At 57.1% G+C, this 21,647-nt stretch overlaps 2 protein-coding genes across 2 annotated transcripts; both read right to left on the reverse strand.

Annotated features, from left to right (window-relative positions):
- Positions 1 to 859: 859 nt before the first annotated feature.
- Positions 860 to 3,812, reverse strand: LOC132478846 (forkhead box protein J1-like). The gene is made up of 2 exons (XM_060082293.1): positions 3,315 to 3,812; positions 860 to 1,627 (listed from the first exon to the last, which is right to left on the reverse strand). Exons 1-2 carry the CDS (start codon positions 3,810 to 3,812, stop codon positions 860 to 862), a joined length of 1,266 nt encoding a protein of 421 aa, XP_059938276.1.
- A 14,629-nt stretch (positions 3,813 to 18,441) lies between these two features.
- On the reverse strand, positions 18,442 to 21,394 carry LOC132479361 (forkhead box protein J1-like). Its single transcript, XM_060083001.1, has 2 exons — positions 20,897 to 21,394; positions 18,442 to 19,209 (listed from the first exon to the last, which is right to left on the reverse strand). The coding sequence occupies exons 1-2, from the start codon at positions 21,392 to 21,394 to the stop codon at positions 18,442 to 18,444; spliced, it is 1,266 nt and encodes a 421-aa protein (XP_059938984.1).
- Positions 21,395 to 21,647: the final 253 nt, after the last annotated feature.

Below are 21,647 nucleotides of genomic sequence, written 5' to 3' on the forward strand. Positions count from 1 at the left end.
AAGACACTCCCCTGCAGGAGTGCAAGCAAGGGCACGGGGCCATCCCCCCATTCCTGGTCCCAGTGGTTCTAGCAAGCACTGCGTCCCTCCCAGTTAAGCCTCAGCTATAGCTACACTCACTACATTAGTCTGTCTGTGCCCTTTCCCTCTGCAGCTTGGCTGCCCCAGCCCCTAACCCCCAGATCCCCATCTCCCCGCTGCTCTCAGCCTCAAGTTGGGCTCAAAGATTAGGGACACATACCCTCTGCCCCACCTCTAGGGATGAAGCCAGAAGATCCCAGAGGCCTTAGAAAATCTCCTGGTTCCACCCGGCACCCCGGCCTCCTTTCTGTCTCCTCTCTCTTCCCCCCTCCGCCTAGCTCCTCCTCACAGACTGCCGGGAGAGGCCTCTTGGGTGTTAATTTGCAGTCACCTAATCAGCATGTGTTGTACCTGGGAACTTGCTCTGGATAGAGACCTGGGGAGGAGAGCAGGAGAGAGAGAAGCTTCAGAAGCTAAGGTGTTCGGGGCGGGCCCCGTACTGATGTTTCCAGCTTGGCCAGGGCCCCTCCAAGCCGCAGCTCTCATAGTGCAGGGCCCTTAGCGTGTCTCTGGGGCAGGGAAGAAGTGGATCCATGAAACACTGTGTGTATGGGGGGCTGGGGAGCGGAGGCAGCAATTTTGGTCCTGGGCCCCAATTCTCAGCCTGCTGGACTAGAATCTGAGGATGGCCTGGGCTGGGGGCCGTGTGGCCTGGTGGGGTGACCTGGCCCAGCCCCTGCCTGGGCGGTAGGGTGTCCATGGGCCTGCACTGGCGGGGAGGGGGGCAGTCTGGGCCCAGACTTCGGTGCTGTCTGGAGGTGGGGCAGGGCCTGGCTTCTTACAAGAAGGCGCCCAGGCTGGCCCAGTCATGCAGGTCAGAGGCCAGTGTGGCATCCCCGGCCTCAAAGAGGGGCTCGGGGGGCAGGGAGCTACGGGTGCTCTCGTCCCAGGGGTGCTCCAGGAAGGATGTGGCCAGGAAGGTCTCATCGAAGTCCAGGCTGTCGGTAGCCTGCTCCACTGGAGGCCCCCAGGTAACAGGGCAGTCGATGTGGTGGCCATGGATGGTGAGGTCCACGTCCCCGTGGGAGGCAGGGCTCAGCGGCGGGATCAGCTCCGAGGTCTCCAGCGTGCCCAGCTCCCCGTCCAGCGTGCCAGCGTCCAAGATGGCCTCCCAGTCAAAGTTGCCCTTGAGGGGTTCCAGCTCACCCTGCTCCTCCGGGGTCAGCAGCAGGGGGCTGGAGGGCCGCGGGACCTTGGCCTCCTGCTTGGGCAGCGGCTGTTGACGCTTACGCCCCAGCCTGCCCTCGCCTGCACCCCAGCCCGCCTCCCCAGTGGCCTCCTCGAACTCCCGCAGCAGCTGCTGGGCCTCGGTGCTCACGGTCAGTGGCCCGGCCCATGGGGCGGCGCTGGGCTCTGGCGCGGCCTGGCGGGCAAAGGCCGGGTGGATGTGGACTGGGGGCAGCCGCCGCTTCTTCAAGGCCCCACTCAGCAGCCGCTCGGCGTACTGGGGGTCGATGCGCCAGAAGCCCCCCTTGCCTGGCTCGTCCTTCTCCCGGGGCATCTTGATGAAGCCCTTCTTCAGGGACAGGTTGTGGCGGATGGAGTTCTGGACACAGGGAGATAGGAGAGAAGGAAGACAGCTGGGAGAGTGGGTGGGGTCAGTGATGGGGGGCTCCTAGCGCCACTGCCAGTCCCACCGCCACCTTCTCTCCGATGGGGGCAGGGGAGACAGAGGCGCTGCTCCGAGCGGGAGGCTCTGGGACACCAGCCACGGGGCACCAGGAGCTGGGAGTGCTGTCGGGGGCTTTTGTTCCCTTTTGCCAGGATATCTGCCTGCTCAGTCATCCGAGCCCTGAGCCGCAGGGTGGCTCTCAGTGCCAGCCTGTCCTGCCCTCCCTCCCTTACCCCGCTGCTTGCGGCCTCTGCTCAAAGGCCTTGGCTCCCCCAGGTCCTGGACGGCCATCTCCCTCTGCCTGGGCCTGGCTGGCCTTCTCTGTTTGTGAAATGAGTGAGTGGGTGTGAGGGGGTGTGTGTGGCGGGGGGGATGAAGTGTGGGAGGATCTGATGACTTTCCTTGTTTCTAGAGCCGGCTGCTGGCCTGGGCCCTCACCCACCATGTCCCCCTCCTCCCACCCCAGGCTCTGAGGCCTCAGTTGATTATTACCCAGCCAAGAGCATAGCGCTCATTCCTGGGGCCTCTCAGGCTTGGGGTGGGGTGGGGGGTGGTGGAGGGTCTCTGCTTTCTCACCAAGGTTACAAATGGTACCTGCCCCAGGGTCAGGGCCCAAGCAAACGTGGAATAGGTGTGATCACAGGAACTCTGATCCTGTGACCTGTGCCACAGGGAAGGATCTGTGCATCCTCAGGGTCTCTGTCCCCAAGTAGCCCCTCATCCTGATGGTCGAAGAGGCTCAGGGCAGTGTGTGCCCAGCCTGAATCACCACCCTGCCTTGTTCACGCCTGGGTGCACAGTCCAAACCACGCTGGGGCACAGGGGTCTGGGGCCTGGTGGGTGGGGCCGGCAGGTGAGTAGTGCCCCCTGGCAAGACTGGGAGATTTACATGGTGGTCTGGGCCCCTTGGCTGCTCTGTGCCAGGTTCCGGAGACTTGGAACATGAAGCCAGTGTGGGAGGAAAGAGCCCCTGTGGAAAGCACGTGGCTGAGGTAATTGTCCCCCCAGGGAGGTTGATGAGAAGAGGGGGAGGAGTGTAGGCAGGAAACTAGGGAGGGCTTGGGGTGGGGGCTGGCACGGCAGCTTTCGGAAGGCCCCGGAGCCCTTCCACTGGGACACAGATGGCCTTCACACCCTGCAGCACGCCCCTCTCCCCTCCCAGAGCCCCTCCAGCCAACTGAAAGCAGGCGGGATGCAGAGCCTGGCAGGAACGATGCTCTGCCTCCAGTCAGGCCCTGACAAACTGACCTTGAGGAGGGTAGTGTCGAGGAATTCCAGGACTTGGGACAAAAATGTGTCCCTCAGTCCATCAACCTACCCTGGGGGGCTGTGTCCACGCATAGTTCAGCCCTGGTCTTTGGGCTGAGCCTGCCGGATGAGTGACAAGTTCTTTCCACTTGAACCTCTAGGTCGGCACCCCTACAGCCCTCTGAACATCCTCCCTCCTCCGTCTCTGAAGTCAAAGGGGCAGCAGTCCAAGCACTGGGCTCCCTTGAGGTCCTTCCTGGACGGCCTTCCTCTCTCGGGGCCCTGGCCGTACCGCGCCTACTTGGCCTGCGGATCTGGGATGTGAGTCCAGTCCGCGCGGGCATGGGGAGGGAGGGAGGGAGTGCCTCCCTACCTGCCAGGTGGGATCAGCGTGGCGGAAGTAACAGAAACTGTCCGTGATCCACTTGTAGATGGCCGACAGGGTGATCTTGGTGGCCTTGCTGGCCTGCATGGCCATGCAGATGAGCGTGGCATACGAGTAGGGCGGCTTCACGTGCGGGTTGGTGGCGTAGTCCACGTCGTTGGGAGGCGAGGCCTGCAGCCCCGAGGGGGCGCTCCGCGGCGTGCACAAGGACGTGGGCTTGCCGGGTGTGTGCGGCTGCCCCAGGCAGGCGGGGTCCGCCGCCAGGGGAGACCCCGGCTCGGCCGAGCCTGACAGCTCGTGGTAGCCGTGGGGGTCGGTGTCCGCCGAAGGCAGGGCGGGGACCTCGGCGTTGAGAAAGGAGAAGTCCTGCAGCCACTGCAGGCTGGTCAGGCTGTCATTCAGGGCGTTGGACTCCTCCAGGCCGCCTTCCGGTCCGGCCTCCTCCGCTGCCCCTGCTCCCGAGACGCGTAGCCAGCTCTCCGCCATATCTGCGGGGACTCTCCGAGGGGGCTGTCAACATCCACGAGCCGAGCCGAGGGTGGCCGCCGAGCTCTCCGGCCCGCTGACTCCCGCCGCTTCAGTTACGCAGCCTCCCGCAAGCGGGCTTCCATCCCGCGATCCGGGGGTAGCCTCCTCCAAACGGAGTGTGGTGCCTGCGGGGACCAGAGCGGGAACTGAGCCCTCTTTCCCCACCCCCGAGGGGAGAGTGTGGGCGAGGGGGGAGGCTCTTACTAAAATCCTTCCTGCAGCTGGGGAGGATCTTTTACTGCCGAGGTCTGGGAAACAGAAGGTGTGCCCGGGGGTCCGACCCACAGGGGGTTCGCCTCGCTCTTTTCCTCTTGGATCTTTTAGAGGAGACTTAATTAGCCAAACGAGGGAAGAGTGTAGGGGCATGCGAGGCCACCCCTTTCTCCCTCAAAGCGGGGAATTAACCCCCCTCTCTCCGTCCACAACCAATGGAAATGGGGCGAGAGAGTCCAGGAGGGCAGTACGACGGGTCGGGGGGCGGGGGAGGTCGTCTGATCTTTGAAAAGGGATATTAGGATGGGGATCAAGGGGAAGGAAGGAAACAATACAGAGAGTTATAAGGGGGTGGGAAGTGAGTGTCCCCCAAACGCCTCTGATGTCAGTCCCCGGGCCCACCACTTCCGTCGGGGACGGATGGGAGAGCGGGCTGGTACTGACGCCCTCCCTTCCCACGGCCTGCAGCCCTCCCCGTCCCTTACCTGGCTCAGAGCGCAGCCCGGGCCAAAGGAAGGTTCTCAAAGAAAGTCCTCCCACCGCCCACCCTCACCGCGGCTCTCTGCTCCCAGCTCGAGGGCCCAGCCAGCAATCCTCGTCGCCACTCACGCCCAACGGCGCCTCTCTGAAAGCCAGCGGCCGGGGACCGGCACTCAGTAGCCGCTCGCAAGGCGTCTCCTGCTGCCGTGGCGACGCCCCGCCCATATAAACAGCTTCCGCTTCTGCCATTGGCCAGGGCATCTCCAAAGAGACCGCGCGCTCTTAACCGCTCTCTCACGCGGTAACTCTCTTCCAGCTCCCTCCTGCTGCCCTCTCCCGCGCGCGACCCAGCCCCCTACCCGCCACCGCGTCCCGGCTCCGCGCATTCCCGCCCGAGGGCCCCGCGCAGGGCTCGGAGAGGCGCGCGGCTTGGCGCTCCCGCAGAGGCCCCGGGGCCCTCGGCGAGCAGTTCGCCGCGGGAACCGTCCTCCGCCCCACCCCCTTCCCATCTGGGCTGCTCAGAGGTGGCGACGGCTCCTGGGACGCAGCCCGTGGCGTGGGGGCCAGGGCTGGGTGCATGCTTGGGGCTTTCCTTTCCTCTCCTCTGGGCTGCGAGTGGCACTTGCTCACGTTTCTGCGGCCTGTCCCGGTCTCCCGACCGAGTGTCGTCTTGGTGCCCGCAAGCAGGTCTGACTCTCTGATGCCACCTGCCGCTCAGGTCCGCAGAAACCGCAGCCCCGGTCGCAGGCACCCCAAGGCGGCTAGGGTATTCCAGTGTTTCCCGGTAAGCGCTCCCTCCCCGCCCCGTCCTCAGCAAGATTCCCAGAAGCTGACATTCCAGAGGCTTCTTCGCAAGTGCTCTCCCTCCTTTCCAGATAGCCGAGGAAACAGAGCCGCTGGGTGAAACCCAGGAAAGCCGTGGACTTGCCAAATTCTTTGACTGGGGTCATTTGCCCCATTAATTTCACCAGCCTTTAAGTGACGGACTAACGGTGGACTGTGGTCCTTCCTCCTCCCCTCCCCCAGCCTCTCTCCAGTCACCAGCTTTCCTGCTCTTCAATTACTGAGGAGCTGCAGTTGGAAGTTCTCTGGTTGAAGGGGGTGGGTGGAGGTGAGGGCTCCTTATCAGGCCTCTGCGCAGGAGCTGTGCCCGGGGGATGGTACACCAGCTCCCACCCAGAAACATGTCTTTCCCTCTACCCCTTGCCCTCTCTCACTCCTCCATGTCCAGCTTGTCTTGAGTCAAAGTTTTTTTTTTCTTCCCAAGTATTTATTGTTTTTATTTTTATTTTTTTATTAGTTTCTGCTTTATAACAAAGTGAATCAGTCATACATATACATCTGTTCCCACATCCCTTCCCTCATGCATCTCCCTCCCTCCCACCCTCCCCATCCCACCCCTCCAGGCGGTCACAAAGCACCGAACTGATCTCCCTGTGCTCTGCGGCTGCTTCCCACTATCTATCTACCTTACGTTTGGTAGTGTATATATGCCCATGCCTCTCTTTCGCTTTGTCACAGCTTACCCTTCCCCCTCCCCATATCCTCAAGTCCATTCTCAAGTAGGTCTGTGACTTTATTCCTGTTTTAACCCTAGGTTCTTCATGACATTTTTTTAAAATTCCATATATATGTGTTAGCATACGGTATTTGTCTTTCTCCTTCTGACTTACTTCACTCCGTATGACAGACTCTAGGTCTATCCACCTCATTACAAATAGCTCAGTTTCGTTTCTTTTTATGGCTGAGTAACATTCCATTGTATATATGTGCCACATCTTCTTTATCCATTCATCCGATGATGGACACTTAGGTTGTTTCCATCTCCGGGCTATTGTGAATAGAGCTGCAATGAACATTCTGGTACATGCCTCTTTTTGAATTATGGTTTTCTCAGGGTATATGCCTAGTGGTGGGATTGCTGGGTCATATGGTGGTTCGATTTTTAGTCTTTTAGGGAACCTCCATACTGTTCTCCGTAGTGGCTGTACCAATTCACATTCCCACCAGCAGTGCAAGAGTGTTCCCTTTTCTCCACACCCTCTCCAGCATTTATTGTTTCTAGATTTCTTGATGATGGCCATTCTGACTGTTGTGAGATGATATCTCATTGTAGTTTTGATTTGCATTTCTCTAATGATTAATGATGTTGAGCATTCTTTCATGTGTTTGTTGGCAGTCTGTATATCTTCTTTGGAGAAATGCCTATTTAAGTCTTCTGCCCAATTTTGGATTGGGTTGTTTGTTTTTTTGCTATTGAGCTGCATGAGCTGTTTTTAAATTTTGGAGATTAATCCTTTGTCAGTTGCTTCATTTGCAAATATTTTCTCCCATTCTGAGGGTTGTCTTTTGGTCTTGTTTATGGTTTCCTTTGCTGTGCAAAAGCTTTGAAGTTTCATTAGGTCCCATTTGTTTATCTTTGTTTTTATTTCCATTTCTCTAGGAGGTGGGTCCAAAAGGATCTTGCTGTGATTTATGTCATAGAGTGTTCTGCCTCTGTTTTCCTCTAAGACTTTGATAGTTTCTGGCCTTACATTGAGGTCTTTAATCCATTTTGAGCTTATTTTTGTGTATGGTGTTAGGGAATGATCTAATCTCATACTTTTACATGTCCCTGTCCAGTTTTCCCAGCACCACTTATTGAAGAGGCTGTCCTTTCTCCACTGTACATTCCTGCCTCCTTGATCAAAGATCAGTTGACCATATGTGCGTGGGTTTATCTCTGGGCTTTCTATCCTGTTCCATTGATCTATCTTTCTGGTTTTGTGCCAGTAAAACACTGTCTTGATTACTGTAGCTTTGTAGTGTAGTCTGAAGTCAGGGAGCCTGATTCCTCCAGCTCCGTTTTTCGTTCTCAAGATTGCTTTGGCTATTCGGAGTCTTTTGTTTTTCCAAACAAAGTTTGAAATGTTTTGTTCCAGTTCTGTGAAAAATGCCAGTGGAAGTTTGATAGGGATTGCATTGAACCTGTAGATTGCTTTGGGTAGTAGAGTCATTTTCACGATATCGATTCTTCCAATCCAGGAGCATGGTATATCTCTCCATCTATTTGTATCATCTTTAATTTCTTTCATCAGTGTCTTATAATTTTCTGCATACAGGTCTTTTGTCTCCTTAGGTAGGTTTATTCTTAGGTATTTTATTCTTTTTGTTGCAATGGTAAACGGGAGTGTTTTCTTGATTTCACTTTCAGATTCTTCATCATTAGTGTACGGGAATGCCAGAGATTTCTGTGCATTAATTTTGTATCCTACTTTACCAAATACATTGATTAGCTCTAGTAGTTTTCTGGTAGCATCTTTAGGATTCTCTATGTCTAGTATCATGTCATCTGCAAACAGTGACAGCTTTACATCTTCTTTTCCAATTTGGATTCCTTTTATTTCCTTTTCTTCTCTGATTGCTGTGGGTGGGTGGAGGTGAGGGCTCCATATCAAGCCTCTGCGCAGGAGCTGTGCCCGGGGGATGGTACACCAGCCCCCACCCAGAAACATGTCTTTCCCTCTACCCCTTGCCCTCTCTCACTCCTCCATGTCCAGCTTGTCTTGAGTCACAGTTTTTTTTTCTTCCCAAGTATTTATTGTTTTTATTTTAATTTTTATTTTATTTTTATTTTTTATTAGTTTCTGCTTTATAACAAAGTGAATCAGTCATACATATACATCTGTTCCCACATCCCTTCCCTCATGCATCTCCCTCCCTCCCATCCTCCCCATCCCACCCCTCCAGGCGGTCACAAAGCACCGAGCTGATCTCCCTGTGCTCTGCGGCTGCTTCCCACTATCTATCTACCTTACGTTTGGTAGTGTATATATGTCCATGCCTCTCTTTCGCCTTTTCACAGCTTACCCTTGGTTGAGAGTCCGCCTGCCCATGCAGGGGACATGGGTTCGTGCCCCGGTCCGGGAAGATCCCGCATGCCACGGAGCGGCTTGGCCCATGAGCCATGGCCGTTGAGCCGGTGCGTCCGGAGCCTGTGCTCTGCAACGGGAGAGGCCACAACAGTGAGAGGCCCACGTACCACAGAAAACAAAACAAAACAAAACAATACCATTTGTATTTCCACTAATAAACTCAAATTATCTTTGCTTTTTCCCATCACACGCCCCAGAGCCTTTTCACAGAATTGTCACTGGTCCCCTGGCCACTATCCTGCCGCCTGTGTGATACTCCATCAGATTCCTTGGAGGCCCGTCTACCTAGCACGGCCTCGTGATTCTAATCGGCTCACCACCTACAATGGTCAACTCAGAGTTCCTCCCTTTGTGAACCTTGCAGAACAATCTCAGAACATACCATCGCCCCCCCCCCCCCCCCCCGCCGCACCGCATTGGTCTTGGGGCCAAAGAAGACCCAGAGGCTTCTTAGGGGAAGAGGTGCTGGAATGACACGGGTCCTTTCTCAGCATCACTCCCACAAGGGTGATGAGAGCAGCGAGGATGGGGACCTGAGCCATACTTGCCACCAGCTGGGGCTCCTGGCAGAGCACCTTTGGGCCTGGGGAGGGTGGACCATGGGATGCTCCCCGGGCTCCCTCCTTGTGGGCGCTCCGTGAGGGGAGTGGCATCCGTGTGGGGAGGGAAACAGCGTGGAGAGGGAGACCGAGTGCCTGAGAAGCTGTCCTGACGGCCAAGCCAGCCTGAGGCACCTCAGTCATAGGATGGAACTTTGAACTTACAGCTGAGCGTGGTGAGGTCTGTTGATTCCACGGGAACTACCACAGTGGATGATCCTGTCATTAACCTGACATTAACCCGACAGATGCTTCCAGAGAGTTCCCCAGCTCTTTATTACCAGTGTGACGCTAACAGCAGAACCCGAGAAACCTTTTACCAAGAGAGCAGATGCACTTTCCTTCTCCCGTAAGAGCCCTTGAGACCTCGGGGTGAGGCTACGATGCGACCCTCAACTCCCTCTCCCGGCAGTCGCCACTGTCATTCGGTTTCATGTCTGGCCTGAACGGTGAAGCCAGTTTAATCTGAGAGTGGCTGGCTCCCGAGATCACTGTAAAGAAGCCCAGGCATTGTTTTCCTTCCAGGTGTCGCTCCCCTGCCGCCATCCCAGAGTGGAATAAACATCCACCAGCAGGTTGGCCCGAAGGAGTTAGGGAGAGGAGGAAGCACAAGGCCTGGGGTCAGTTTCCAACAGCATGGGTGGCTGAAACAATTCCCAGGAGCTCTCTCTGCCAAACTCGGGGGTTGGTGGGCGTCCACTGCGGGGAGGCAGGAGCCTAGATTCCTCTCTTGAAGCCCAGTGAGCGGCTGGCCGGCACCGCTGCCCCAGACTCAGGGCGGAGTGAGGGCAGAGATGGCGTCTTCCCCAACTAGTGACCAAAACAAATCCTGCCTGTAACCTTTGCCACAGAAGCATCCCTGCTTTTGTGGAACAGGGATTAATCTAGTCTCACAAATATTTTTTTTCCTGGAAAATTTCAGCATATTAAATACAGGCTCTTGCCAGTTAGGAATGGAAGCCTCAGCGAGGGCCCCTCGGATGTGCGCGTGCCCAGCAAGCTTGGGGTTGGGTGTGGGTGAACATGAACTTTCACACGAAGTCTGGATAACCTAAATGAGTTTCAAAATAAACAAACTGGACAGACAGACGTACATTTGGCAAAAAGACATGAGAAACCAATGGACAGACAGAAGCCAGGTAAAGAGTGGGAAGGCAGGAAGTGAAGTGTACCCTGGACCTCAGCCGCTCTGGCCCAGGCCTGGCTGGGTCAACGCTAAGTGGAAAGGCTGGCGAGCCCCTGGGAAGGCCGTGGGAGGTGTCTCTGGGGATTACGGCTTCCTCCCCCACAAGCCTGCATGGGGCCAGAGGGGTGAGGACCTGGGTCTTTTGCAAGCTGATGGAGAGTGGCAACCACAGGAGTTTGTGTCCCTCCAGCACCTGTAGCCACGTTGCCAAGGGAGTAAAGCACTGGACCCACGATGGGACGTGGCTGTCCTGAAGCTTAAACATGTCCAGGGCATGTTTAAGAGATTACAAACCATGCAACATGAAGGCAGTCTCTGCCGTGAACCCAGAAGGGGCAATTTCGACCTAGTCCACTGGGCAAGACGTGGCTTTAGAGCCATGGTTGGTGAAGCCCTTGGTGAGCATGGAGCAGGGGGACATCAGTGCCCAGAGTGTGACTGACAGGTGGGCTCCTCCTGAGAACTCATCCCGGATTCAGTTTAGTGTCATGAGAAGGAATAAGGGGCACGTTGATGGCCCTGATTGAATTTACAGAGTTAGGGCTCCAGGGAGAAGAGTCACCCTCGACCCCTGATCGTTCCTTTGGGATCCAAATCTAGGGAGCACAAGGCAACTGGTGGTCGCCCAGGGCTCACTGGGTCACAGAGCTAGTCTATAAAATGCTGGCTTTGAAATTCCTCTCTGATCCTAACTAACCACTCTCCTCTGAGGGGCTACAGGTCTCCTTTTCAAGGACTCAGGCTCTCTTTCCAAGACCTTATCACAGACGCCGTGTCTGCCTTAAACTACCTGTTGATGGAAACAAGACCAGGCCCCCTGCCATGGGATCTGCAAGATCATGATGGAGAGGACGCGGTCAGGTCAAATTGGAAGGCTTTGGAGGTATTTTTGTGCCTTTCTCCATGCCCAAATAGTTTCGCTTAGAGCAGAGTCGCTCTTTGCCCAAGGACTCTCCCGAGGCCGCCTCACTTCCTTTCAGCAACTGGCTCCCAGCACCTTAGCAAAGCCCATGCCTTCTTGCAGGAACTGCAGGGCAGGAGATGGGTGTCCCAGGGTGAGAGCAGGGGTGCGAGCAGGGGAGCGTCTCCCACCAAGTTCATGTTCAGCAGACTGCCACTCACCGGGTAAGCAGACCGCAGAGCACAGCTTATTGTCCAGTGCTTTCATGCTGGCGATGTCAAAGTCATTGTTATTGTCACACTCCATACCTAGAAATGCGAATGTCCTCTGGCCTGTAACGGAGTTAAGGCAGTTAGAGAGGACCTGGCTGTGTTTTTCTCTGCTTTGCTGTCCTTAAAATAAAAATCTTAAGGATGGAGACAAAAAACATCAAATCATATGTTAAAAAAATAAATAATTAAAATTAAAAACAAGAATTAAGTGGGTAGAGTGGACAATAAAGGAAACTGTGTGGGTACGTTTGTGTTCTCGCTCTGTTCTGCTCTGTTTCCTTAACTGGCCCCTTTCCAGCCTTCGTTCCTGGGAAATCAGACCCTGGGGAGGTCTGTGGGATTCGGACACGCAGACCCGGGCCCACAGTAGAGCTAAGCCAGGCTGGAAGAGCTAGGAGAGCCACGGGGGAAGTGACCCCGGACTCCGGCCTGTGTCTGTCGGTGCACGTGGGGTGTGTTTATGACCACAAGGCTCTGCGAAATGACTAATACATAAAATGGCAATTAAAGCTCTTTGGTCCCGTAATTTTGCACCTCAAATCAAAGAATCGCATTGTTCACAAAATTACGATTTATTTTCTTTGAGACTTAATTTGCTATTCTGAGGATGTTTTAAGGGGCTGACCAGAAACCTACAGTCGTGTAAGATGGGAAGGGGACAGTTTTAGATGTTATTTTTTCAAGCACCCCACTCGTTTTTTTTTCCTTGGTGAAAGGGAGAGGAAGAAACATACATCTACTGCGTACGGCATGTCAGGTGGAAACCACATATGGAATGTCAGGCGGAAACCACGTACTGCCCTGTGCCTTTTAGAAGCAAATATTCTACTGGGGACGGCAATCACAATGGAGATCTCGGAGCCTTGTGCCCTGAAGACATCAACCGAGGGGAGGTAGCGCCCAACCCCGGCTTGGTTGGCGTGTGCGTGTGGCAGAGGCACAGCCTGGGCGACCACCCCTCCTCCGGCACTACTTGGCCAGGAGAGAGTGGTCATGTGTGCATGCGCACCCCTGCACACCACACCGCCCCCCAAGCAACTGCCATGGCCAAAGCAGAGGTGACTAGTGTGACATCTGCATCCAGGCTGGGATCCAGGTTTGCTCTGGAGGTTGCCCTTCTGTGGAGGCACCTCAGAGGAGCAGAGGGAAGAGACACCGGTTCCTGGGACGCCTGGTCCTACACTCCCAGGTGGGATTCCCAGCTCGCCTACCCTCCCCCCCCCGCCACTTCCTTGCTCTATATGTAGGTCGTTCCTTCGCTTCTTGGCTTACTAGAAACCAAATTCTTCCGACTGAAGATATGGTTGACCTTATTTACAAAACAGAAATAGAGTCACAGGTGTAGAAAACAAACTTATGATTATGGCGGGGGGCAAGGGAGGGGAGGGATAAATTGGGAGATTGGGATTGACATATACACACTACTATATATAAAATAGATAACTAATAAGGACCTGCTGTAGAGCACAGGGGACTCTACTCAGTACCCTGTAATGGCCTATATGGGCAAAGAATCTAAAAAAAGAGTGGATATATGTATATGTATAATTGATTCACGTTGCTGTACAGCAGAAACTAACAAAACATTGTAAACCAACTCTTCCAATTAAAAAAAAATATCTACTTGAGGCCTGAACGATGGTAAAGAGACTCGTGCCAATAGCCTACAAACACTAGTGTACGCTGAGCTGCTAACGTCTCTTCACCTCACCTTTGCTGTGCCGCCAGGGCTGTGATCCTTCTGCTACTGTAACATCAGCCGTTTTCTTCACTAAAGCAGGAAAACCTACTGCCTAACAGTCGGTTCCCCCAAGGGGAGGAAGCTGTTCTCCTGCTGCAGATGAACTTTGGGGCTGCTAGAGCAGTTCTGTGAGACTCAGCTGAGAAGCTGAAGCAGGAAGGAAGGTGATGGCAGTTGCCCAAGAAGCTTCAGGATCTACTCAACGTAGGTGGAGAACTCCATGTATCTACTGCAGCCTTGGCTCAGAGGCCCAGAAAGAGCCAGGAAGGCTGCTGAGGTCCTCAGATACCCTGCTTGCTTTGATATTCCATCAAGAAGACGACCTTTCCCCAAAGCCACACCCTTGAGCAGTGCCACCAAGTCACACCAGTGCCCCTTTCTGTACCCTTCAGAGAATACCCGGGAAAGAAATATAATAAAAGGGAGCAAAAGACCAGGTCTTTTACCATCTTCTTGTGTGGGTGATCCGTCCTCTTCTTCTAGAACATCATTCCCCTAGGACAGAAGGAAGGCACTGTGAGTCCATAAAGCAGTGAAATGAGTCTACTGATTGTCAGAAGACAGAACTAATCACCCTCATGGTATCCATACATTTCCTGTCCGTGTGAGATGGCTGGGAGGCCCAGCAGAGGCAGATTTTGCTTGGCGAGGCAGGATCGGCCCATAGGGACCAGGTCTGAGACACATTACAGGGGGACCAGGTCTGAGGCACCTTACAGAGGGACCCTGGGACTGTCAGGAATAGCCTTGGTAATAGTTTAGCTCACACTGTTTCTCTCAGGTGGAAATCAAAGTTGCCAAATGAAAAAGCAAACCGTGAGATCATAAAACTTTCAGAAACCCTTTAGGATCCCCAATCCCATCCAGATACTCCTTTGAGAACATCTGGCTCAAGAGAAAGTTGTAGAGTCCCCACTGGGAGCTGGGCATTCCATATACCTCAGGCACACCTCCGTCAGAGCACTTCTCACGCTGAGTTATAACTCTGATTCCTCCATCAGATGGAGCTCCGGAATGGATGGGATGGGTGGATTGGGGGTGTGGGCAGGCAAAAGCCATGTCACTCGGTCTTTGTGTCCCCCAGTGCCAGGAAGATGTGAGATGCCTGTGCCAGGTAAATACTAAGTGAATTGGAGGACAAACGCCCTCTCAAGGGTCTGGCCTGGAAGACTTCCCTCTGGAACTCACCCCACGCCTATTACGCTGAGACCAGCGCCCTCTGCTAACCGGACAGTCCCTCTGCTCTGCACCCTGCCTCTAACAGATCCAAGTGCACCACCTTGGAAGGCTTCTTCCAGAAGAGCCCCCATCCTATTTGCATCCTGTGCCAGCGCCGGCAGTCCCTCTGACCGGGGAGGGGCACCAGCGTCCACCTTGCTCTTACCTCTGCATCCTGCTCTTCGGCGGTGGCGACGAGGCCCGCAAAGTTGCAGTCTGCAGACGCCGCTGGCGTCACCTGCAAAGGAGCAACAAAAGTCAAGGTGCAGATGCCACCGGCTCTCCTACCCAGCTCGCCTGGCAGCAAACCCAAACCAAGTCCTCAGGACAGAAGTGGTGCCACATGGAAGATCACATCTGAGGGAGTCTTTGATTCAACAACCCGGTACCGTGTTTTCCAGGGCTCCCCTCCTGAGCACTGGGGGGCTTTGCCGATCTCCCTGGCAGGCCCTGGACTGAGCTCCTTGGGACTCGAGTACAGAGCAGAGCAGAGCGGCGAGGGCGATCCCATGCTCCTCTCTTACGTCTCCTTCTTCTGAGGGCGTCCTGCTGGCGGCCCGGGGGCAGGGGAGAGCCTCCCCGTCCTCTTCCATGCCAGGGGCGATGTAGGAGCCGGACATGGAGGAGACGGTGTCGGTGCTGATCTGGGAGGACACCATGGACATGACCTTCCTTCTTCAAGTCTGGGTCCCCAGTATGTTGAGGGGGGCAGAGGCGGGGAGAAGAGTGTTTCCTGCCCTCAGCTCAGCTCTTCAGGAGGCCTGGCGCATTTGCTTCAGGCCAGCATGGAATCCCATCCCGGGGGCCTTGCCGTCACTGGAGCTGGGGGTGGCCTGTCCCGTGGGCAGACGGCGAGGGTCCCCAAACACTGAGTTCCTGAACATTGCCCCTCATCCCTTTCCTGGCTGGCGATACATGGGGGAGGGAGGATAGGGAAGAGGTGGAAAGTGAGGAGACAGAAAGCTGGCTTCTTGCTTTGGGAAGGGACTGTACCACACCTGAGGCTGAAGTGGCTGAAGGGCTTCTCACCTCAAAAGTGGAGATCAAAGGAAATGCGAAACCTGCCCAGAGAGCTTGAGTCATGGGCTCAAAGCCACACAGGGCAAAAGAGAAAGGACAACTCAGTGCAACATGGGGTCCTGGATTGGGATGCTGGAATGGAGAGGAGCATTACTGGGGTGATCTGCAAGATGTGAAGGGGGTCTGCGGTTACATGGGATTACCAGGTCAGTGTTCATTTCCTGATTGTGATGGTGGTACTGGGATTATGGAGGCGTGTCCTTGTTCTAAGGAAACACACACTAAAGTATCTAGTGCTAATGGGGCAGCCTGTCTGCAACTTACTGTTAAGGGCGCCAAATATATATTGACTGGGATTACATTGAATCTCTAAATAAATACGGAGTCACTGAACGTTTTTTGAAAAAGCCACCCAGCCAAGGGCCGGGGCAGGGATGAATAGGAGGGACAGGATCCACTCACGCTTCCCGCCCCCTCCACCGCCAACCCCCAAACGCTGCCTGCTGAAAGGGTGTGTGAAGCCCTGTGTTCTGGCCGCTTCGGAGCCCCCTCTTAGCTTTGGCTGCTCGTTGGCAGCATCCATGGACCCTTAAAAGTGCCAGTGTTTGGGTCCCAGCCCCAGAGACGCTAGTGCCAAGCATAGGGATTTCCAGGAGCTCCTGGGGATTCTTCCTGGCAGCCAGAAGCTTCTTCAGCCTTTCCTTACCTGGCAGGCAGTTCTGCCAGCCCCTGACCTTGCCCCTCTTCCCCCAGCATGGGCCCAGGCAGAGGGTGAGGAGGGGGGACAGTGACCGGCCCCACCTGTCAATCCAGGGTGTACCCCTTTTGGCGGGGGCTGGAGGCTGAGCCTGGGGACCAGTGGAGAGGCTGGAGCCCCCATGTTCCCCCAGTGCTGGGGAGCGTGGGGAGGAAGGCCGGAGGGTGGTGGGGAGAGGGAGGGAGTCGTTGCTTAGGGGGTGAAGGGAGTCTCAGAGGGAGGTTGGGGCAGCCTCCTCAGCAAGCGGTGGGAAGGGGATGGGCTGCCTCCTGAGCTCTGTAAGGCCCCAACCTGGCTGGCCCTGCAGTGGGCGCACCCTTCTGAAATATTTGGAATAATTAGCAAGGGAAAGCAGCAAGTTGGCGGGGGAATGCCAGGGTGCTCTGGAGCCAGCCTCCAGTGCAAGGAAAGAAAGGGGCTTCAGGAGAAAGGGGCCCGTGGAGGATGGGCAGGATTGTGTAGGACAGTGCCCGTTTGTGTGTGTGTGTGTGTGTGTGTGTGTGTCTGTGCGCACGTGCACGTGAGTGCTGGGGGAAGGGGCTGTGCACCACAAGGACGTGCTAGCGGGGCCAGGTGCGGGCTCGGGTGAGAGATGGGTTCCCGGCAAAGCTGGGGTGAGGGGGTTGAAAGGTGCCTGCTGAGTGTCACATATTTGCTGTGCCTCAGTTTCCCCATCAGAACTCTGGTACATTGATTCCGCACAGGCTGGAGCTGTAGGGTCTAGGCACCCTGTCTTCCGTCTGCCCTGATGGCCTCCCTCAGCCCCAACCTGCATTGGAGGGAAGGCCCTGGGCGGAGTGAATGAACCCCAGGGTGGCAAGTGGGGCCCCAGGGGCTGGGGCCCTCTGACCTCACACCCTGTCCCTTCAGGAAGGGACCAAGGGAGGGAGGAGCTGGAGACAGGCCCAGGCGAGGACCGCAGGTGAGTCTGGGCAGGCCCTCAACTTGGGCGAGGTGGGGAACGTGAGCCGAGCCCTGGGCAAGAACGGCCTTTGTGAGTGAGTCCCCAGGGCCAGGGAGGGGGCTGGGCCTCCTTTGCCGCCTGCTCCTCGGGGCTGTGGGTACAGTCTCCCCATTGCACATATAGAGGTGCCGAGGCCCTGGCTGCAGGGGACCCCCGAGGGCCGCCTCTCAGCCCCTTTCTCTCTGGGCACCCAGAGATCATGAGGAGTGCATCAGGGGACACTCTGCAGGCCTTTGGTGCCCCCCATCTTCCTCCCAGCCATTCCCCCTTGGGCCGTGGCCTCCCCCAAACTGGCCCATGCTTTTCCCCAGAGAAAGTTGCAAGCAGGTCCATTTTGAGACTTTTTAAAACTTTATTTTTAAAAATGTTGTTATTGTAAATAACTTTCTATGAAAAAGGTTAAAATGCCCGACGGGTTAGGAGAGTGGATGTGGGATGCAGCCCAGGGCGTTTATGGTGGAGCAAGACACTCCCCTGCAGGAGTGCAAGCAAGGGCACGGGGCCATCCCCCCATTCCTGGTCCCAGTGGTTCTAGCAAGCACTGCGTCCCTCCCAGTTAAGCCTCAGCTATAGCTACACTCACTACATTAGTCTGTCTGTGCCCTTTCCCTCTGCAGCTTGGCTGCCCCAGCCCCTAACCCCCAGATCCCCATCTCCCCGCTGCTCTCAGCCTCAAGTTGGGCTCAAAGATTAGGGACACATACCCTCTGCCCCACCTCTAGGGATGAAGCCAGAAGATCCCAGAGGCCTTAGAAAATCTCCTGGCTCCACCCGGCACCCCGGCCTCCTTTCTGTCTCCTCTCTCTTCCCCCCTCCGCCTAGCTCCTCCTCACAGACTGCCGGGAGAGGCCTCTTGGGTGTTAATTTGCAGTCACCTAATCAGCATGTGTTGTACCTGGGAACTTGCTCTGGATAGAGACCTGGGGAGGAGAGCAGGAGAGAGAGAAGCTTCAGAAGCTAAGGTGTTCGGGGCGGGCCCCGTACTGATGTTTCCAGCTTGGCCAGGGCCCCTCCAAGCCGCAGCTCTCATAGTGCAGGGCCCTTAGCGTGTCTCTGGGGCAGGGAAGAAGTGGATCCATGAAACACTGTGTGTATGGGGGGCTGGGGAGCGGAGGCAGCAATTTTGGTCCTGGGCCCCAATTCTCAGCCTGCTGGACTAGAATCTGAGGATGGCCTGGGCTGGGGGCCGTGTGGCCTGGTGGGGTGACCTGGCCCAGCCCCTGCCTGGGCGGTAGGGTGTCCATGGGCCTGCACTGGCGGGGAGGGGGGCAGTCTGGGCCCAGACTTCGGTGCTGTCTGGAGGTGGGGCAGGGCCTGGCTTCTTACAAGAAGGCGCCCAGGCTGGCCCAGTCATGCAGGTCAGAGGCCAGTGTGGCATCCCCGGCCTCAAAGAGGGGCTCGGGGGGCAGGGAGCTACGGGTGCTCTCGTCCCAGGGGTGCTCCAGGAAGGATGTGGCCAGGAAGGTCTCATCGAAGTCCAGGCTGTCGGTAGCCTGCTCCACTGGAGGCCCCCAGGTAACAGGGCAGTCGATGTGGTGGCCATGGATGGTGAGGTCCACGTCCCCGTGGGAGGCAGGGCTCAGCGGCGGGATCAGCTCCGAGGTCTCCAGCGTGCCCAGCTCCCCGTCCAGCGTGCCAGCGTCCAAGATGGCCTCCCAGTCAAAGTTGCCCTTGAGGGGTTCCAGCTCACCCTGCTCCTCCGGGGTCAGCAGCAGGGGGCTGGAGGGCCGCGGGACCTTGGCCTCCTGCTTGGGCAGCGGCTGTTGACGCTTACGCCCCAGCCTGCCCTCGCCTGCACCCCAGCCCGCCTCCCCAGTGGCCTCCTCGAACTCCCGCAGCAGCTGCTGGGCCTCGGTGCTCACGGTCAGTGACCCGGCCCATGGGGCGGCGCTGGGCTCTGGCGCGGCCTGGCGGGCAAAGGCCGGGTGGATGTGGACTGGGGGCAGCCGCCGCTTCTTCAAGGCCCCACTCAGCAGCCGCTCGGCGTACTGGGGGTCGATGCGCCAGAAGCCCCCCTTGCCTGGCTCGTCTTTCTCCCGGGGCATCTTGATGAAGCCCTTCTTCAGGGACAGGTTGTGGCGGATGGAGTTCTGGACACAGGGAGATAGGAGAGAAGGAAGACAGCTGGGAGAGTGGGTGGGGTCAGTGATGGGGGGCTCCTAGCGCCACTGCCAGTCCCACCACCACCTTCTCTCCGATGGGGGCAGGGGAGACAGAGGCGCTGCTCCGAGCGGGAGGCTCTGGGACACCAGCCACGGGGCACCAGGAGCTGGGAGTGCTGTCGGGGGCTTTTGTTCCCTTTTGCCAGGATATCTGCCTGCTCAGTCATCCGAGCCCTGAGCCGCAGGGTGGCTCTCAGTGCCAGCCTGTCCTGCCCTCCCTCCCTTACCCCGCTGCTTGCGGCCTCTGCTCAAAGGCCTTGGCTCCCCCAGGTCCTGGACGGCCATCTCCCTCTGCCTGGGCCTGGCTGGCCTTCTCTGTTTGTGAAATGAGTGAGTGGGTGTGAGGGGGTGTGTGTGGCGGGGGGGATGAAGTGTGGGAGGATCTGATGACTTTCCTTGTTTCTAGAGCCAGCTGCTGGCCTGGGCCCTCACCCACCATGTCCCCCTCCTCCCACCCCAGGCTCTGAGGCCTCAGTTGATTATTACCCAGCCAAGAGCATAGCGCTCATTCCTGGGGCCTCTCAGGCTTGGGGTGGGGTGGGGGGTGGTGGAGGGTCTCTGCTTTCTCACCAAGGTTACAAATGGTACCTGCCCCAGGGTCAGGGCCCAAGCAAACGTGGAATAGGTGTGATCACAGGAACTCTGATCCTGTGACCTGTGCCACAGGGAAGGATCTGTGCATCCTCAGGGTCTCTGTCCCCAAGTAGCCCCTCATCCTGATGGTCGAAGAGGCTCAGGGCAGTGTGTGCCCAGCCTGAATCACCATCCTGCCTTGTTCACGCCTGGGTGCACAGTCCAAACCACGCTGGGGCACAGGGGTCTGGGGCCTGGTGGGTGGGGCTGGCAGGTGAGTAGTGCCCCCTGGCAAGACTGGGAGATTTACATGGTGGTCTGGGCCCCTTGGCTGCTCTGTGCCAGGTTCCGGAGACTTGGAACATGAAGCCAGTGTGGGAGGAAAGAGCCCCTGTGGAAAGCACGTGGCTGAGGTAATTGTCCCCCCAGGGAGGTTGATGAGAAGAGGGGGAGGAGTGTAGGCAGGAAACTAGGGAGGGCTTGGGGTGGGGGCTGGCACGGCAGCTTTCGGAAGGCCCCGGAGCCCTTCCACTGGGACACAGATGGCCTTCACACCCCGCAGCACGCCCCTCTCCCCTCCCAGAGCCCCTCCAGCCAACTGAAAGCAGGCGGGATGCAGAGCCTGGCAGGAACGATGCTCTGCCTCCAGTCAGGCCCTGACAAACTGACCTTGAGGAGGGTAGTGTCGAGGAATTCCAGAACTTGGGACAAAAATGTGTCCCTCAGTCCATCAACCTACCCTGGGGGGCTGTGTCCACGCATAGTTCAGCCCTGGTCTTTGGGCTGAGCCTGCCGGATGAGTGACAAGTTCTTTCCACTTGAACCTCTAGGTCGGCACCCCTACAGCCCTCTGAACATCCTCCCTCCTCCGTCTCTGAAGTCAAAGGGGCAGCAGTCCAAGCACTGGGCTCCCTTGAGGTCCTTCCTGGACGGCCTTCCTCTCTCGGGGCCCTGGCCGTACCGCGCCTACTTGGCCTGCGCATCTGGGATGTGAGTCCAGTCCGCGCGGGCATGGGGAGGGAGGGAGGGAGTGCCTCCCTACCTGCCAGGTGGGATCAGCGTGGCGGAAGTAAGAGAAACTGTCCGTGATCCACTTGTAGATGGCCGACAGGGTGATCTTGGTGGCCTTGCTGGCCTGCATGGCCATGCAGATGAGCGTGGCATACGAGTAGGGCGGCTTCACGTGCGGGTTGGTGGCGTAGTCCACGTCGTCGGGAGGCGAGGCCTGCAGCCCCGAGGGGGCGCTCCGCGGCGTGCACAAGGACGTGGGCTTGCCGGGTGTGTGCGGCTGCCCCAGGCAGGCGGGGTCCGCCACCAGGGGAGACCCCGGCTCGGCCGAGCCTGACAGCTCGTGGTAGCCGTGGGGGTCGGTGTCCGCCGAAGGCAGGGCGGGGACCTCGGCGTTGAGAAAGGAGAAGTCCTGCAGCCACTGCAGGCTGGTCAGGCTGTCATTCAGGGCGTTGGGCTCCTCCAGGCCGCCTTCCGGTCCGGCCTCCTCCGCTGCCCCTGCTCCCGAGACGCGTAGCCAGCTCTCCGCCATATCTGCGGGGACTCTCCGAGGGGGCTGTCAACATCCACGAGCCGAGCCGAGGGTGGCCGCCGAGCTCTCCGGCCCGCTGACTCCCGCCGCTTCAGTTACGCAGCCTCCCGGAAGCGGGCTTCCATCCCGCGATCCGGGGGTAGCCTCCTCCAAACGGAGTGTGGTGCCTGCGGGGACCAGAGCGGGAACTGAGCCCTCTTTCCCCACCCCCGAGGGGAGAGTGTGGGCGAGGGGGGAGGCTCTTACTAAAATC

The sequence above is a fragment of the Mesoplodon densirostris genome, chromosome 18, assembly GCF_025265405.1.
Source record: "Mesoplodon densirostris isolate mMesDen1 chromosome 18, mMesDen1 primary haplotype, whole genome shotgun sequence".
NCBI lineage: Eukaryota > Metazoa > Chordata > Mammalia > Artiodactyla > Ziphiidae > Mesoplodon > Mesoplodon densirostris.